The 20484-nt window shown below is 39.6% G+C and overlaps 1 protein-coding gene across 2 annotated transcripts in view; it reads left to right on the top strand.

The window, feature by feature from the left end:
- The window catches only part of tmem63a (transmembrane protein 63A), a 61118-nt gene extending 54599 nt beyond the window's left edge, over nucleotides 1-6519 (top strand). For both annotated transcript variants that reach the window (XM_041252749.1, XM_041252748.1), the window contains 4 exons: nucleotides 434-601; nucleotides 1329-1444; nucleotides 1829-1885; nucleotides 3279-6519. In XM_041252749.1, coding sequence (XP_041108683.1) covers nucleotides 434-601; nucleotides 1329-1444; nucleotides 1829-1885; nucleotides 3279-3416 — 479 coding nt within the window. In that variant the 3' untranslated portion in view covers nucleotides 3417-6519. The remainder of the gene's footprint in view (nucleotides 1-433; nucleotides 602-1328; nucleotides 1445-1828; nucleotides 1886-3278) is intronic.
- Nucleotides 6520-20484: the final 13965 nt, after the last annotated feature.

A 20484-nucleotide genomic window follows, 5' to 3' on the forward strand; every position in this document is an offset into this window, starting at 1 on the left:
CACAGGGGCTGGCACTTTGTCACATGGGTGCATAAATATTAACTAAAATTAAAGTTTTGTTATCAATAGCAATTTTAATTGTCCCTCTTTTATCTTTGACAGTATTTACTAATGTTTATCTTAAACTGTTTATTAATCAGTACAGCAACTCCCCTAGATTTAGAATTGTAACAGGATGCAATGACATGGCCCACCCGTCTGCGTTTAAGTTTGAGAGATCCTCCTCAGTCAAATTTGTGATATTGAATTCCTGCAGGAATTCAATGTCACAATTTTGCTTTCCTAAATAGGATATGACTTTTGTACGTTTTACTGAGCTATGTAACATTCCTAAAAATTGCTTTCAACATGAATGAGTTGTCCAGTATCTAATTCAGTTGAAATTATACCACACCATTTTACACTGTTTAATTTGCTTGTAATGCTTCTCTAGGTCTACTGTACATGCTGTTGAAACATGTGGTTGACAAGCACAATCTATATTTTGCGTACCTGCCAGCCAAACTCGATAGGAAGATCCACTATGGGGCTGTAAACCAGGCATTGGCCGCACCAATCATCTGCCTCTTCTGGCTCTACTTTTTCTCAGTCCTGAAGACAGGTAGAGTATTAATACTGTGAACTAAATAATATAGGGTAGTCTGAAAGCAGTAGGCATGATTCCAGAGTATTTGTGATTAGACTGGTCTGCATTGTAGGAGCTGCAGGGACTGCCAGGTCACAAGGTGAATTTGGGGTCCTATAGTTGGTTGCCACCATCTTTGCATCACTAATTGGCTGAAAGACTGTTTAAATACAATATACAGAATGTGGTTACCTCTAATTGTTGAGTAGTTTGGAACAAACCTTTATAATAGTTAATGGTTATTCTTTATCATGTTCTTATGCTTCTCTTACCTGGCAAACTTGAGAAATCCTTGTATTGATCTTCTGAATCCGAAATGGTCATTGCAGTTGCATTTTACATTCATGGGCACAACTTAACTCAATATTAGACAGTAAAACTATTATCAGTTAACCTAGGGGTAATCTTTCTGTTAAGGGAGTTAGTATCAAAAGAGTTAAAGATCAGATGTGTAATGAATGTAATGGGAGATATGAGATCAGCAAGACGAGCAGTTCTGCGTGGGAGAAGTGGAATTCTACTGTGACCAAAAGGGACTTGGATAAATGACACAACTGTTGAATTAATGTATTTAAAAATGTGTGTGTGTGATATATATATATATAATATATATATCAAAATATATATATATATATATATATAATATATATACTATATATATAAAATCTCAAAACATCTTTTTCTGTACATTTTTTTTTTTCAGGATTTCTGGCAATAACTTCCCTTTTCACCCTCATAGTTCTGTGCATCACCATTTTTATTTGTTTAACTTCTACCTGCTTTGGACACTTCAAGTATCTGAGTCCACATAATTACAAGGTACAGTTTCTTTATTCATCTAAACAACCTTTTAGGATTAAAACTACTGCAGTCAGAATATTAAACCTGCATATGAAATGGCTTATGATGTATTAGCAGTTGAAGTAATGGCAGAATTACAATTACATGGTGATGCCAAATTAATTAGAGTTTTAACAAAGCCTTGTCTTCTAACCATGATTGCTATTACACAATTAGTTAACTTTTTCATTTGAACAGGTTGAATTAACTGTCTACTAATATGATACAAAACAGAATGCTTTATCCTGCTTTATTTCTCACTGTAATTGCCCTCTTGACTCTAAGTTGGCCTTTTTAAATATAAAGTTTGCATCTGCTTAAGCAAAATATTACTTGAGTCAAGTTTGTGGTGTTTCTTTACAGATTAAGGAAAACTTGGATGAAACGGACAATGTTGCAGCAGGGATTTTTGAATCTGCAGTAAGTCTCTCATAATTTGTGTATCCATGATAGTGAATGACTCCGCACAAGCTACAGTGAATTCTGATAACGCACTATGAAAGCCTCCCCACAAGTCTGAAAATGTAAAATTGCTGTGAAGCCAAATTATGGTGGTATTGCAATATGGACCACTCTCAATTAAGAATTATATTACAGTGGTAGAGTGTAATGAAAATCTTTTGAACAAAAAAGAAGTGTGAAATTACCATGCTAATGTACGTTTGTACACTAAACTTCCATAATGGTCTCTTGGAAGTACAATAAACATGAAGGTAATTTACCTTGGCCACATGACTTCAGAATCCTGTTTCAACTAATGTAAACAACTATGGGACTGTTCCAAAGACGGCTGAAGTGGGGGACGTCAGACCAGAAACAGGAACCAGGAAATAAACAAAGAGAAGTGGAGTTTGGTGGAGCTGAGCGAATGGTCTCGCTTAGCATTTAATTATGCACAGACAGACAGAAAATAAACAGTTGCAAGACAAACATAAACACAGGACATGGCACATTTGCCAAAACAAAGAGATGAAACAAAACGGACTAACACTAAACAAACACGCTGAGCTGATATTTTAACTATTATTATTATTATTATTATTATTACCTCCAATCCCGTTCTCCACTCACCGAACTCACAACCCCGAGTGAGTGAAAACATGCAGCTTTTATGCAGCTGTACCGAGACTCAACTGCTAATCAATCATTCAACTGGAGCCGCGATACAACTGCACGTGAATTAATAAAGTGCAATTCCCTGTGCTCACATATTATTACATTTTACTTGCACATGAAGTGCTGTGCAATCCTCGTGCCTAAATACATATATACATTTTAAACACTTGTGTTACACAGATCCGTTTATATGCCGTGTACCAATGACTGTACACCAACATTAACACACAACATACAAAAAATACACACAGGGGCGGGCACTTTGCCACAGGGACCCAGTATTTGTTTTTAGGGTCTTTCCCAGATTTTGTTGTTGCAAAATAGGTAGCCTAATGTCAGGAAATAAAGTACAAGGCTTTAGGCCGCCTTACTGAAAAGGCTTCTTCACAATGAATGCCTAATTTTTATAATTTGATTGTATCCTTTTGATGGCTGTGTAAAATTAAATTAAACATTAAATATTTCACTGTATACATTGTAAGGTGTAATAATAACACAAAGGGTATGCATGTTTTGGAAAGCAGTATAGAAATTAGTTCACAGTTTTTTGCTATGTATACTCTAAGCAAGAACAATTAAAATATCCTAACTGAGTGCTTCACATACAACAACCATGTGCCCGTCCTATCATGAAGAATGCCTTTTCCTGTGTAACAATCTTGTAGCAATAGAAAATAATGTCTTCTTTGTTTTACAGATGTATGTGCCAAAGGTTCTGCAAACCCCACAGAATGAGTCAACTCCCTTGGATCACAAAGGTCAGCAGTCATACGGAACTGTGGAGGACAACATCCAAACAGCAGAGGACTTGGACAAAATCTACTTGGTAGAGTAAGGAGGCACGGACTCCTGTGGCTCAGCTGGGCATTTACCTACAGTGGACAGTAGATGTCGAAACTGCACTTTTTGTATGCCAAAGAAAGAATTCAGGATTTAACATTACAAGTACAAGTTTCATATAATTTGTGTCCAAAAGATAGGAAAGTGAAATGTATTTCTCTGAAAAATGGTTCCCTTTTCTGCATCAAAAAGCAGCATTTTTATATTGGTATAACAGTTTTTGTTACAATTTTTCTGACCACACTGCAAGATGCACAACCAGCATTGGAGCACAAGAGCAGACAAAGATATAATCCATGGGTAGAATGGTACTCTGAGATGGTAACAGTATCAATGTGCCACGGTACCATATCCATACCATTGTGCTACAGCACCATGACCTTGTGAAACATTTATTCCATTGTATTGCAAATGCGGTGGTGATGTCTCTCTTAAAGGTTTCTTCCTGACAATAACTGCTGTTATATAGGGGAGCAGTCACAGGGAGATACAGTTTTGGACTATTTATGAGATATGTGACCATAATTTGATTATTGATTTAGAATACTTATTTAGAATAAATGGACAGACTCAAAGTTTATCACATTTCCGACCTATAAAAATAAACTGTTGACATAATTGTAAAGGGACCAGTGCAGTAACTAATGATTTCAATCTCAATCTCGTGGGAAATCTAGACACATCCCTCACTCTCTTGTATTTTCATGGTTGTTTTTGTTTGGGAGTCAACTTTCTTGAAATGACATCAGCATAGGGAGTAGAAGTATGGTACAGTGCCATTCCACATTCAAGTTTCTTTTCGTAATAACTCATGGACCAAGTTGTAATCCATTGATAAACTTGTTACAATACAGAACCGCGCTGTGTATTGTAACAATGTACAGGGAAACACTATATTAAACCATTAGATCCGAGTGCATTTTTATTGCATCTAGTGAAAAGGGAATGTGTTGTGGTCTGACCCAGGATACAATAAATTAAAAATAAATAAATAAATAAATAAAATTGAATAAAGAGCTGAATAAGTAAATAATGCACACCCTACTGACTGAATGTTTGGCTATAGAGTTGCTTAAAATTGTGTACAAAAAAAGTTCAACTGTTTTGTATTTATTTTTTGAAAATGTGTTCATGTCAACATTTAACAAGGTGTTGTTTTGTGCTGTGCCACTTTAACAGTACAGATGTGCCATTTTGCCAATTGAATCAGTTTTAAAGCCATATTGCCTAGCCATGTTTCTCATACATTGCTACCCAAGAGGTAGTTAGCTGTGCATCAAATGGTTATTTTCTCTTAAGGGTATATTGATAACTCAATTTGAATAAATATGAAGACATTTGCACAAATTTACATTTTTAAAAAAGGCCTTTTGATTTTCATCCTTTTATTTTAATTGTATAATGCACTGCTTCTAAGGGGCCACAAAAATATTGTGTCAATAATAAAGACCCAACAAGTCCATTGCCACAGATGAGACTTTATTGTCATTAAAGCATAGGTTTTATCAGCTCAACATATGAGGAACATTTTGTTTGCTTATTAAAAATAAGTCTCTTCAACCACTCCACATTAGAGGGACAAAGTACTTTTTAGTAATGTATTTGCAATCTAGATTGCTGCAGTTCTAACAATAATACAAACACATTTTAACTTCTCTTTGCTGTAATACTATTTAATCACAAGAGGGCAGTGTGTCCCTGTGAATCCATAATTATACATAATTTATAATTCACCTATTGTATTGCCTTTCCCCTTACATTGACATCCGGACTGTTTCTATATACATTTGTAAAATATGATTTTGTATTTCTGTATATATTATTAATCATGAAGGAATACCCTAATACCCTAATTACATTAATCTCCAGAAATATGACTTTTGCCACGATGTCAGGTTCATAAGAAGTTTGTTATGTAGACCTATACCTTTTGAAAAAGTATTTTTTTAAAGTTCTATTATAAAAGTAGTGTGTGTCTTGGTAATTGAAGACCTGCAGCTTGTGGCTGTCAGGATGACACAAATCTTGAACTGTTACCTAAAAATTACAGGGCTGACTAATGGGAATGTACTGTATTCATTCGCTGTATATGTTGGCTAGATAAGCCACAGCAAGGAACCAACTGGGAAAAAGCAGTTTCTTTCAATCTGGGATATTAATAATGCATTTTGTAACTGTATAACCCCTGATGTTTCCTTGGGGGCGATTACCCCAATTCTATAGCTGTCTGGAGCACAAACAATATATCAACATTAAAAAATACTTTACATTTTAATGAAAAAGGAGACCACTGTGCAAGAATGCTGAAAAAACAAAATAATAAAAGAATGTCTTCCCCCTTTCACAGCCTCTTATTGTTGAAAAAAAAAACAATGTAACCAGCGATGCAGCAGACACCAAGACCAGAACATGACATTTCAGCCACTACTGGTTGTTCAACAGTTAAAAATTGATAGAGATCAGGCGGCATTCGAGTATGATTACAATGGACGGGTAACCGGTTTCTCATGTACTCCTAGTATCATACCTATCCTTTATATAATTGTTATTTAAGGTAACATTCTACCTTGTCCTTTTAACTAACCTTTGTATACTGTGATCACTACCAGATGTAAATCTAGCTGCTTAAATGTATTAAAACCAGTATCGGTCTGGTGTTTGTTGAAAACGTGTAATATGACTCAACTCCAGTGAACAAATCTGCCTCCTACTCACCTTTTTGATTAATGTCAATGCATGCACAAAATTTAATTTGCACCCAAGTGATAGGTTTACCATGGTCTCCATCTCAGGGTAGCCCACCCACAGACCCAGACCTAGAATTTGATCACAAACACCTGCACGGTGTACGTTTTAATGGGAAAGGACAAACTCCTATATGCTCATGTGTTTGTGACAGATCAAGACAAGGTTGGTGTAAGTTTGACCTAGATAATTGAAGCATGACTGGCTGGTGAAACAGTAGAGTCTGGTCTAATGAAAATTTAAATGAAGTTGCAATAGCTGGGCATGGTTTATATAGCACACATTTGGTTGAAGCTTTTAGGGGAGTTGTTTTTTTAACATAGGCCTGTTTGCCTGAGTACCTTTACCTGGATCAGCTAGTCGATTTAATGTTATGTAATGTGTTTATTTTATTTTTTTTTTTTTTTTTTAAATGGTTGCGAGACATGACATAAACCATAAAATGGTAATTTAGGAGAAACATGTCTGTCCATAATATAAACTACCAGGCCTCACTTGTTAAGAGCAAGCGAAACACAATTGTAATGTTTATTTATAGAACAGAAAGCCTAACACTAGGTAACTCGCATTCATTTAACTTTGTTAGACACTTATATTTTAAAGCTCTGCACTAATTATCACTGTTAACACTGTTTTTGTTCTTACTGCTGAGTGATGTAGGATATTGGACATCAACCCAAAACCAAGAAAGTAGGATCCTACATTGTAGCAGTGATAGTGCTGTCTATGAACAAGTTTAGCACTGGTATCATACATAACAGTGCAATCTCAATTATCAATACTACAGCAGAATATTAATGTCAAATTGATATTGTAATATTACATCCCCAATCAAAGAACATTCAGTACAACCCTCAAATTCTGTAAACAACATTCAACAGTGTACTGTAAATATCAGAGATGCATGTACGGCTTTTCTCCATAGCAACAGAGTCCAGAGTACTGCACACAACATGACAGGTTACCATAGACTAAAATAAAAGTTCAGGTAACCAAGGTTTCACTGTTACAATGTTTATATTGTATTTGCTAAGTTAAACAAACTGCCTGTTTTCTTGATCATATTAAAGCCTAAATATGTTTAATCATCTCAACAGTGTCTATTAGAAATTGGTTTGACCTGATTTGCCCATTTTTTCTTTTAAACAAAAACAGAAATTTAAACAGCTTTTGTTTATTGAACTAATCAAGCATCCCTGAAGGCTTGTATTATATTTACAGGCCACTGGTTGATGTGGGCGGCAACAACATCTTTACTGGCCTCAGCTTGTCCTCTCCATCCTACACCAGCCTACAATATTGTATACTAAACACATCTATGCTCTTGCTGACCATGTGTTACTCTCCCCTGGGTATGAACTTCATAATGCAACCCTGTTGAGTGTTACTTTGTAACTCGTAAAAAAGCCCAACTTCTCATTTTGTTCACATATTTAAGCTGCTTTCTGACATGACCTTTTTCTCAAGGATTGGTTTCTGTTCAGCTTGGGGGGGCATTATTTCCTGTTAATTAATTAAGAACCCCATTAAGATTTGAATATAACTGAAATCCACAAAGTCTATTAGACAAATTAATAATCTGATAATAATGCACTACCTGTTTTTTTCTGCCTGCTCGGTCAACGGCCGAAGCTGCCAATTCAGAAATAAATTAATTGTAAATCTGAATATTGTAACATGACATTAAATAGAGTTTGTTTTATTCCTGTAACTTAAACCAGAATGTTTCCTAGTCATTTACAGCCTCACAGTAACATCATCCATAACTATAAAACACTCAATAGTGCTGAAATACTAAAAGAAACTCAAATTCAATGACAGTTAAGTTTCTGTAAGTATTTCTTAAGCCTCACAGAAAAACGCAACACAAAGTTAATGATGTATTGCAAAAGCAGAAATAAAGCAGTTTTGTTTCAAGATTAATGGGCTTTCCACCCAAACCGTCCCCCCCCCCCCCCCCCCCCTCTCCCCCCTACACTCCTTCGTTTTAAAAGAACCCTATTTACTGTAATAAAAGTTATCCACAATACAAAATGTCGGAACGATAAAACAACTTTGTAACCTCCCTTAAATGTCGGAGTGTCATTTGAGGTCAAGACTAGCACCGCTATCCATTCTGTCGTGGAAAAGTTATGCACACAAATTAGCCAAAGTTACATGCAAAAATCGTATACAAAAGAAGTTGTTTTTTGCGGGCTGTTTCAAATTACAACTTCTATGACGTTTGTCGCTTTTATTTCGTAAAACAAAGTTCTAATTACCGAAAAACCACCCCCACCCTCCCCCCCCCCCCCCCCCACCCCCACCCCACACCTCCTTTGTTTTATAAATGACCTATTTCCGCAGGCTAGGTTATCTTGGCTCGCAGTTTTGTCAACCCAAAACAATTAGGCATTTAACCTCCCTAGAAGCAGCAGCAGTTTGAGGTGAAATGGAGACTATTAACATAAGACTTAAAGTGGTTTCACAACATCTGGATGAGCAAAGAAAAGATAAAAACAAAACATATATAAAAATATACATTTGAGATAGTGACAGGGTCTTACTTGGGTCACGTGTGTCGGTAGCTGCTGTTCAAGCATACAGAGAGACAATTGGGGTGAAAATGCCGACACAGGCTCACAGGATTTATTCACAAACAGAAAATGAAAGTAAAATAAAGGTGGTCATGTGACGTTACCAGCGATGGTAACGCACAGAGGACTAATACAGCAAACTGTACAAAAAGTGCAAAATAAAACACAGTACAACAAACTATAAATCAAAGGTGCCGTGAAAACGGCAGACCTTGCAGCAGCCCCGAGCTGTCTCCCGCGGATGTTTTTAAACTGACGGACACTCGGTCAAGACCCGCCCACCTGCTGATTGAGGACCAGCACAGCCAATCACTTGCTGCCCTTCCCCTCAACCAGGCATAGCAGGCAGCAAGTCTCAATCGAGCGCCCATCTGGAAACAATAATTCAATAACACAAATCAACTCCAAAACGGCACAAAATAAACCCATTCCCACATACAAACCACACCAACACTAATTTACCATTGTGCAGGGCAATCATCCTGCCACATACCACGCTCCTTAGGATGAACCCTAAGGGTTCATCCAACAACACCATTTTCTTATTTATTATTTATTTATTTATTTATTTATTTGAATACACTACATATGGGTGGGTGGGATGGAACATTAGAGCCCAGTCAGCCTCAACCAACCACCAGACAGCTAACTGGCTCCAATGCTATCACCACATTATCATCAATATAATTTATCATTACCATCTCTAATTTACTATTATCATATCCCATAACCATCATTATTATTTAACCTTATAATTTATCATTCCTATAATCATCATTACTAACATCACTACAATAGACAATCTTTTCACATTACCAATCATTCATACAATACATTACTTAACAATAATCTGCCAACATGTAACAATAATTAACAACAATACACCAACAATTATTAACCCCCTGGGCTTCTATAAGGGGGCACCCATTCAACCCCGCTTACCCACTAAACCCAAATGTCCCTTCACGGGGCTCCTCTCCGGAAGATTGCCCCGCCTTCTTCTGAAATGATCCCCCACAAACGACAGGTCCTCCTTCGCTGATTCTCGCCAGGCAGTTCTTCCTGCTGGCTGCCGGGCAGGCAGTCTCTCTGCCTCCCTCGCCAGCTTCCAGGACCGGAACTCCTCCTTCTGCAGCTCTCGGGGATCGCCTCTCTGGCATTGGGATCTCTCGGCTCCATCGCAGAGGCTTTGTAAGGACAGCGGCTCCATTCCTTTCCTTCAGCAGTCCCTCAGGGTTACCTGCGGTCTGCCCTTGTCCCCCCCAGAAAATTTCAGGGGTTTGCTCCTCCTGCTCTTCGTAGCCATCTAGCCTTGCTTTGGCAGGATGCAGCGGAATCCACTTCCGACAAAAAGTGCAAAATAAACACAATACAACAAACTATAAATCAATCAAATAAAATAGAAAATTTGGTAAAACCATATCACCCAAATGTTCCGGTCTTTGAAGAAACACTTTTCAAATAAGAGGAACTTTATTTCCCCATAAAAAAAGAAGAGATCATTTTGTCAGGCAAGTTGAAGAAACTTTTGGCAATGAAAATTGGGATATTCTGGAAGAGATACAGAAATCTGGGAAGCACACTCATTTTAATCAGGTTGATACGACCAGCAAGTGACAGGGGTAGGTAGAGCAGACCAGCGGGCAAAATCGTGTCGACTGCGTTCAAGCAGTAGTGTGAAATTAGGAAAACGCAGGTGTAGCAGTTATGCCTAACTATTTGAAACTACCAGACACCTTAAAGGGGCAGAGTGTAGAGGGTTGGAGTGCTGTAGATGTATTAATAGGGAATAGTTAACTTTTATGTAAGTTTAGTTTGTAAACAGAGAGTGTCCCAAACTGGTCCAAAATTGACGAAATTATGATTCCTTCAAATCCTTGAGAGATGGATAGAGGTTCAAGAGCAACAGCAAACAGTAGTGGGGAAAGAGGACAGCCTTGCCTTGTCCCCCGATGGAGTGGGAAGTACTCTGACTGTGTATTATTAGTACAAACAGGACAGGGATGCATATAGAAGTTTAATCCATGATATAAAATTAGGGCCAAAGCCAAATTTTTCAAGTGTGGCAAAGAGGTAATTCCATTCAACGTGGTCAAATGCTTTTTAAGTATCAAGAGACACAAGGACTTCTGGGGGCAGTTTGGATGAGGAGGAGTAAATTATATTGAATAGTCTGCATAAATTAAGGAAAGAGTTTCTTCCCTGTATAAAACCAGTTTGATCTAATGAGATTAAAGAGGGAAGGACCTGTTAAAGACGATGGGCCAGAACCTTAGAGGGGATTTTAAAATCGACGTCGAGATCAGCATATATGAACCGCAATGTAGGTGATCCATTTCTTTCTTCAGTAGAAGACATAGAAGCTTGAGAAAGTGTAGGTGGGAGGAGTCCTGAAGAGAATGAATCTCTGAAAACAGAAAAAAGCAGCGGGGAAAGAGAAGCAGAGATTTTCTTGTAAAATTCCACAGGAAATCCACCCAGACCAGGGGATTTGCCATTTTGCATAGATCTGATGGCTTGGTTCCTCTAGAGCGGTTTTGAACTGTTGGTCGACAGTAGGAATATTACGGTAAAAGGGATAACTTTATGAATTAATATTGCTGCCCCCCTGGATTTGGAAAGAAATTTAAAGTGGAACAGTTGCCCCACCCATCCCCTATGAATCCAAATTGATCAGTTGTGCAAAAATGAGTTTCCTGGAGGAAAGCTATGCCTCACTTTTAGATGTAAAAGATGGCTTAGTACTTTATTTCTTTTAACTGGGTGGTTGAGCCCTTTAATATTACAGATGATAAAATTAATAGGGCACTCGCCAGCAGAAACCTTTCTATTTACCATTCACTGATAAAGGTGAAAAATAAATAAATATTGGCTAAGAGATCATATCCCACCTTTTGGAGTACTGAAGAGTTGTAAAACGCAAGGACATATAGGTGTTGGTGTGAAGGAAAAAAAAGGAAAAAAAAAAGAAATAATAATAATTCCATGACAACCTCAAGACTGGTTGTTCATCCCACCCCAGCTCCTATAAAAGAGCCTCCCACCATCTTAACACCTCCCCAAACGAGATGTATTTATTTACACCCAAAAAATTGCAATATCAGAACTGTGCATATATAAAGCTTGAAAAGGTTACATTTACACATGTGTACATATACATACATACACACATATACATACACATATACATAACAGCTGAGTGCTATAGTAATTGGAGACAATAATTAGCTTCAGTGTACTTTCCATACCGAGATCCAAAATCCCGAGAAAAAATAAATAAACAAACATGGTAACTACATGGTGATTAAATAAATAAATAAATAAATAAGGAACTCAGTGAGTCTCATATCAGACACTATTGAACTATGTGCCATGTAAAGAAAACCCCACACAAGTTGTAAATGAACGTACCACTTAGGTACAGATGACCACAGTAACAAAAATAATACCTTCTCTTTTTTCTTTTCCTTTCCAAAACTATCTATTATGTTAATAAAAATAAAAAACAAATTAAAAAAAAAAAAAAAAAAAAGGGAAACAATATTATCATTAAAAGTCAGCAAAGGTTCAGCACCACAATTCGGTAGAATGTTCACAGAAAGTCTGGGTAACAAAAATACCATTAACGGTTGTAAATCCTAAAAAAATAAATAAAAGTCATGAAGCACAATGAAGTTGGCACTCACCTGTGGAGTAACGGCACCTGTGGACTCCGGGCTTGGAACAATGCAGCCTTTGTAGAAAGAAACAGCCTCCTTCGGAGTGTTGAGTGTGAATCAGGATCCATTAAAAGTGATCTGGAGACGTGCAGGGTGTAGCAGACCATATCGTATCCCTGCGTCATGAAACTGAGACTTAACCCTTCCAAAAGCTGCTCGCCGTTTCGAGACCTCAGAGCTGAAATCAGGGACGATGTGTACTCTCTTGTCATGGTAGTGAAGGGGGCCATACTCTCGGGCGAGACGCAAGATTTGCTCTTTTGCTTGATAGTAATGGATTCTGGTAATAATGGCTCGAGGTCTCTCTCCAGGTTGTGGCTTCGGAGCAAGGAACCAATGTGATTTATGCAATGTCAGGGGGCTATCAAACTTTTCTTTCCCAAAAAGTTCTATAAAAAAGTTAGTCATAAAAGCTGTCGTTTGTTGCCCTTCACTACCCTCCTGCATTCCAAATCATCCAGTTTAGATTTTCTGGCTGTGTTTTCGGTGGTGAAGGTGGATTATATTTTTTCCAAGGCAGCAACCCTGCTGTCAACATCACCGAAAGATTTCTCCATTTCTTACAGCAGGCTCCCGTAGCCTTCAGTCGTGGTTTGTAGGGTGGAGAGAGGGTTTGTAAGGAAGACAGGATGGTAGTTTTGGAGCGATGAGGGACCAAGGGAGGGTTTTTTTTTTTAAGATGGGAGTGATGCAGGCCTGTTTGAAGGGGAAACAGCCAGACAGCAGAGAGGTGTTATAATAGGTACTGCCACCTGACGCAGAGACAAAAGCCTCAAGCCGAGCAGTGGCCCTAGAGGTTTGCTGCCACAGGCACAGGACCATGAACATCTGGGTGTTGACTACTGTTTAAACTGGCTACTTTCTGCAGCATAAGCATGGTCCCCCGCCTTTCGGGGCATGTAGCATGCAGCATAATAAGTTCGCTGTCTACTCCTCTTAATGGAGTGGTAGTATGCCTGGCCAGGCTATATTCATATATTCATTATATTTCATCCCGTTCTAATACTAATATTAAATAAATGAATAAAAAACACTCTATGTGAAAATAATACCATCGTTGGTGCTGATAACGCCAAGGTCATGGGTTGGATCACCGTTCGGGCCACCAATTCTGTAACAGATTACGTAATCTTTATGAAACAACCAGGTACAGCAATAAAGAAAACATTAAATTCGGTAAATGCTAGTTACAAAAATGTATTTGCTTCCTACTACAATAGTCACCAACAGAGATATACAGTACTTGAATATCCCCTATTTGTTATTAATTGTTGCAAAATACTTAACAGATAAAAAAATAACTAACGTTTTTGTTTTTCTTCTATGGCAGATTGCAGCAGTTTCTTTACCAAAGGATCATCCACACAGCTGCCAGCCTGCCTACAGCAAGTGAGATGAGATCTATCCAATTGTTTTTTTTTTTTATTGCTGTACCTGGTTGCTTCATAAAGATTAAGTAATCTGTTACAGCGTAACTACAATATCAGTCACAGGCCTGCAAGAAACTGTAGTGGTGTCTCAGGAGGTAGTATCTCTGCTGCAAAAGCAGGCAATTCGTATTGGTACACCCCCTCTTGTTGGAAGAAGGGTTCTACTCCAGGTACTTCCTGGTGCCAAGTGTGATGGTGACCTCAGACCAATCCTCGACCTGAGACAGGTCAACTTGTATTTCAGTCAATGGAGGTTCAAACTGTTGATGATGCAACAGCTGTTGCAGTTAATCAGGCCAGGTGACTGGTACACCACGATAGAACTCAAAGATGCCTATTTCCACATCCTCATAAAACCAGCACACAGGAAGTACCTCTGGTTCACCATTTAAGAGACTTTTGGGTCTTACGCTGAATCATGCAGAGAGCCAGCTCACACCTTCGCAGACATATCTTAGAGTACGCTTGGACCCCAGGCCTATGCTGTGCAGTGGTGTAGTTTTTGAGGTTATCTCCACTTCCTGTCTGCGGGTTAAACACGCATGCCGCACCTTCCCAAAGCAACTCCTGCTTGAAAAACACCGTTCCCACGAGCCTGGTTCTTCTGTAACCAAGACCTACCACTGCATTCAAGGGAAGATTGTATTACATTTATTCTGTTTGTCCCTTAGGTATGTGGCCTTAAAATACACAGTTGTCCCTCCAAATAGTGGAAAATCTTTTCAGTACATGCTTCTAGCCACAAGCTGAATAGTTTGTAGAATAAGATGACTACACAGAGAACAAACCTCTTGCACACTAAATATCTTGGTATCTCTGAGTAGCTCACCTTGCTTTTAATGATCTGTCACCCCCACAAGTTCTGTTTCCCTGCTACACTTCCTATTGACTCCCTGTATGGAGTGACTGGGTGGAATATCTCTTCATGGTGTGGCGCACCGTGGCACTTAAGATGGCTTGTTTTTTACTATCTTATCTATAGATTTAAAGGTGGGTCGAGTTTTGGGATTTTTACTGAGCAAGAGGGTAGTAAAATAGGGCAACAAAAGCCCCCTATAGTCTAGCTGCAGGATATCATAGTTGTTGCCAGATAAATGCTATAAATTAAGGTACTTTTGTTGGAGTTTAAAACTAAAAGCCCAGAATGGCCCCCTTTTCAATATTTATAGTACTGTAAAACATACAAGAAATCCCCTAATAGTAGCAGCACACTGTTGGAATCCCTTTCAGTGTGATTCTTTCCCTTGTGGGTTTCCCCAAGGACTTTTCTGCATCGCCTTCAGCTAAAGACTCCCATTCCTGGGTACAAACCACATAGTGTGAGCTCTGTCTGGCTGGCGTTGATGCAGTGCTGCCCAGTGCTGGAGCAGGCTATGTGTGTCTGTGGTTCACTAGCAGGTAAGATTCCAGCTCCGCTGCTTTTATGCTACACGTTTTGTGTTTCCTCCCTCAAAGCTTTTTGATCCCTCAAGCCTTGAGGTTTAATTTTGGTTTTTTTTTTTTTTTTTGCAAGCCTATTGAAGCATAATGCCTTCCCTGTTCCAGCGACACAGCTAGAGATTGACATTACCCACCACAGGCACCTCTCTCCTATCTTATAATAGCCACTATCCCCCTGATGCATTTGACCCCTGTAAAACAGAATTGCTGTGTACTAAAGGACTTGGGTCTCCACAGTCTGCTACAAATAGGTTGCCATTTGTATCGATAGACAGTGGACGGGAGGCGTGGGGGGTAAGACTCCAGTCAAAACCCCCAAGGGCAATAAACAGACCCTCACAATATTTCAGCCCACTAATAAATAAACGTTTCACAAGGTCTTTTGATGCACTTGAGTTGCTTTTTCCCTCCTGTATAGCGTTATGGGGGGTTAGGGATTCGGGAAAGGGGGGCAAAAATAACCTTTTTTTCAAGCTGTTTCTGTTTTTGGTTTTGCTGTCTAATGCACGTCTTTGTGTGGACCTCCTGCTGTTGGGGGCTGCAATTCATCACCAGCATATGTCCGTCTCACAGAGTGGACGTACTGCAATTGGCCGGTTTTCGAGGGGAGGGAGGAAAACCTTTTTGTTTCCCACAGAGTAATGTAAACATCTTCCACCTGAGACAGTTGTTTGGACGAAAGACCATTTCACTTGTTATTAATATAAGTATATACCTACATTTTTCCAGTAATTGAACACATATGTATGATCCCAGAAGAAATGTATGTTTTTCCTTGCAACTTGTCACACCTACTACTGATTTCCCATATTAAAAGGGAGGGCGCAGTGTTATATAATAAACGGACCACCTTGTAAGGACTGTGGCCGTGTACACTTTCACCTCGAGAACGACCGATACCAAAAGTCACTTTTGTGAGGGTCCTGACACATTTCGTTTTCATCAAAAGTAACTTCAGAGGAATTGGTTAGGTATGTACAGGGTTTTTTTTTTGTATATATTGTAAAAGCGTAGTGTAAATGTAGACTACCACATCTAAGCACAGAGGAGCATAGTATAGTATAACACTGTCAAGGTGGCTCTGTGCATGTCTGTGGTGTAAATCTGTACCAAGGACCATACTTCAGGGACTCAAGCCAATGGACTAGCCCGTTCCAGATGAGTTAGCTGTCACCTGTCTTCCAGGAGCCACAGGGTCTTGTATGTAACAGTAAAGCCCACCTCTCTCATGATCTATAGCTGGCTGTCACCCTGGTGTGATCCTGAGCCTTATGGTGTACAGTGAGGCCTAACTGATCTCAGCTACTGCAGTGTACTGGACAGAATGATACAAACCACCCCCACCCCCCACCCCCACACCACACACAACACACACACACACACCACAACACACACACACACACCAGGAGGGGTGTCGGAACATTCCAATACAGAACAGCTAATCCTCCTCACAGCCTTTCCAATCAGAACGCTACGCAGGCTGTGGATTGCGCTGGGTGCTGAGCAGTGTACTATTAAAGCCTGCAACCATGATGTCACTATCTTTATCTTACTCCCTGTGCTGAGGCGGCTCAGCATTTCAGATAGGAGCCTGTTGCAGCGGCGTTGCTGCATTGTGGGTGGAGCCACAGGCTAACCGCCCATGTTGTTTGATCCCCTGGTGGGACATTTCACTCAGAAGAAAGTTTTCCTTTTTAGGTCAGAAAAAAACAAGCAACAGGATTTTCGTTATATCTTTTTTTTCTGAAGGTATTGGGTTCTTTTAATCAGTAAAGAGGCTGTTCTCTATCCTGTCCTGCACACATGAGCTTCAACAGAGGGGCAAAAACACACATGGAGAATAGAGATGACAGTAAAACAGATCACTAGATTAAAGTCTACAATATACTATTTATTTTTAACTCTATTACCACGCCAAAGAAATCTAAACAAATTAGATTAAGTATTCATGTCAGACACAGTCGTAGAATGACTGCTCTGCTGGGAACCTCATTGCCTGATAAGGTTACTATAATGTGGGGTGTCCAGGTGGATTGCTGTTATTTTAAAATACCGACAATAAAATTTACATGTAGTTATAAGTGAACATGCTTGACAGGGCATTTGACAGAAACAAAAAGTCTTCTGCTGTGTTACTTTATAAAGACTGTAAACGATGTGCATTTTGACTGAGCTCAAGCCAGGCCATGTGACTTGTGCTGCCAGGAAACACTGCCTTAAGCAGCAAGAGGAAGTGACATCCCTTTCTTATGGAGGGGTGCAATTATGAGCCACCTTGTATTTTCTGGGACCGGGTGCTTTTTCACCCTGTGAGCTTGGGTAGGAGCCCCTACTTGGCAGTTGCAGAGCGGGCTCATGGCAACGGTGATGCTGAGAGCACTGGAGTGTGGTGATGGCAGGAATGCTGCTGTACTGTGAAGCCCTCGCAGGAGGAAATTGCTGGGATTCTACGCGGGGGCAGGGAATGCAAGCAAATAATGTAGCAGGAAATGAGCAGTGCACAGCACCCCTGACTGAGATAAAGACGTAGAGCACTGCTGACAGCAGCAGGAGGCAGTGTGGTCTGCAGGGGCTACAGGGACACAACATGAGGCAATGAATAGAATGCAGGGCTTCCAAAGGCAGCCAGGACAACAGTGAGTGCAAGCCTTTGTTCTGGAGCCTTAAATCACCATGCCATAATCTTACATAATGGTTCTAATTGCTTCAGGGAAGTTGGGGTGGAGGCTATTCTTTGAAATATCAGCACTTTTATCAAAGTCGGTCACATGTCCTGTCTTGTCCATCCTGATGCAGATTTTGTATATGACAGCGGTGCCTTAACATCTGCATAACAAATGATTCAGTCATGCAGGAGACAACGCATTTGCACGCAAGTGTATGCTACATGTTGTACGTTTCTGCTCGCCGTTGGATCTGGCCAGGGCAAGGTGGTAGAAGGTAGGTTTTCCAGTGAATACACTGAAGCACCCAGTATAAAAGGTGCTCAGTACAGGCATTACTCCCTGGTTGTTAGCGAGCTGCATGTCAAAACTGGATATAAGCAGGAGCTTCAAAGACCCTGTTCACATCATTGGCAGACTGTAAGGAAATGAGCTCAGAGATGAGACAGACGCTGCTGTGCTAACTCAGGCAATTATCCACACACCCTGCCACAGGGACTGCAAGATCCTGTTCTGTCTGCAGCAGCTACTGAGTAGTAAAACAATGCTTCACAGTAAGCTATAATACCAGATTACTGGCACATTCAGTATGTAAACACACACAATTCTTTTCACAGCACTACTTGCTGCTGGAGCATGTAAATCAGGGTTGTTACTGCAGTAATATTTCTGTATCTTGGGTTCAGTTTTAATACAGTAGTCCCTCGGTAGAACATGCTTAAAGGGAGACATGGAAAATAACCGTTATACTGAGGAGGCGTTAGACTAAAAGCATATGCTTTTCTTGCCATGCACGTTCCCATACTTAATGTGTTGCCTGATTCCATTTATTGAACACTGCAGCAAACAGCCTGCATAAGAAATAAAACAAAAATAAAAGTACTGTACTGTATAACTTCAATATTAAATGCTAAATTGGTATAAAAATATACATTTAAACGTAATACAGCAGAAGAAATGAATGCAAAGTACAGCACATTGTATTCGGTGCTGTACTGAATAGTGCAAACTGTTACATATAAAATGTATTGTCTGTCTGGCTTGCATATGTGGCTTACTGAAGCTGTGTTTTTGCGGTCCTTTTTTTAAGTAACCAAGTAGTTTGCACATTAGTTGATGAGTTGCATGCAAGCTCTCTGGTTCTCCGTTTGCTTACTGCATCGGACACGAGGAAGAGCATGGCGCAGCACATCAAATACGAGAGCCAGTTAGTGCTCAGCTGCTTTTATGCTCATTAGAGCAAGAGAAATGGGGAATAGCAAGTACATTACAATAGAAGACAGTCCACAGAAAGCAACTTTTTAACCTTGTAAAACCAAATTGGGAGGCAAATGAATCACATGCATTATAGCCGAGGGTGCGTTTAATTTACAGAGGGATTACTTTACCTAATGACGTTGCTTCAATTTTTCAAAAAAACGAAGGTGAAATCCGTTGGAGAGGACGAATGACACTCCTTTCTTTCACCCCCACCCCCCCCGCTGCTGCCTACTACTTTTGTAAATATGTCATTTTTTAAAATCCATTTAGACTTTGCACTGGAGAAAAACCTTATAAATCTGACCCTGTAACTTTTCAATACTACCGCACAGAACCCCATTGCGGTCCCCTTTTTATGGAATCATTGCACAGCATACTACTGAATTGCAAAGATACTGTGCTCCAAATACTGTAGCATTTCAGAAGCCCTGTCATCTCAGGCTGCTTTTCTCCCTGCTCCTTGTGAAACAGTCACATGCCGTAATTAAACCAGCTTTGTTTCCACTGCTGTTTCACTTCTCTGTTGCACAGGAACTCTACGCCATGGAGCTCAGCAGACAGAAAGGCCGCTCTAGTAACACCTCTGAGATTCTGGGAAATGCGGGCTTACAAGCCTCAAGAGCAGGGCAGTAAGAAGGAAGCAATACAAATATTTTTACAGACTCAGGGTGACTCCACACTTTCCCAAGCTGGAAATAATTAACATGCGCACGTCAGCTGCCTGACCACCTCTGATAGTGTGGTTTGTATTCCATTGAGAATGTTACTTCTACGCTGTTGTGCATTATTTATCCACATAAAAAGTAAAGATTGCTTTAAATCGGGGTTTTCAGTCTGCTGAAGTTAATATTATAGCATGCATTTAGCGTGCACTTTGCACCGTTGTCCTAGAAGTTAAACTTTAAATGGTTGGTTTCACAGATCCCAAATAGATGCGAGCAAGATAGTAGAGATTAGTGTCAACCAGTGTGAAACCAGCCTTATGTGTTACAAAACTGACAACAAATGTGTATAACCGAAACTTCAAACGTAGTATGTTACTTGAGGATAAAAGGAGGGTGGTGAGAATGATCAGTCTCCGGAGTCGAACATCCCGACAGATTTGCCTCCACGAACAGTGTAGTCCGATGTCTCTAAGTTACGAACTATTCAATTCACCGGAAATAAAAGGGTAGGAAACTGAACCTAAAGTACACGAAATTTTTTTTTTTTTTGATCTGTCAGCATTTT

This window comes from Polyodon spathula, chromosome 6, assembly GCF_017654505.1.
Source record: "Polyodon spathula isolate WHYD16114869_AA chromosome 6, ASM1765450v1, whole genome shotgun sequence".
Lineage (NCBI taxonomy): Eukaryota > Metazoa > Chordata > Actinopteri > Acipenseriformes > Polyodontidae > Polyodon > Polyodon spathula.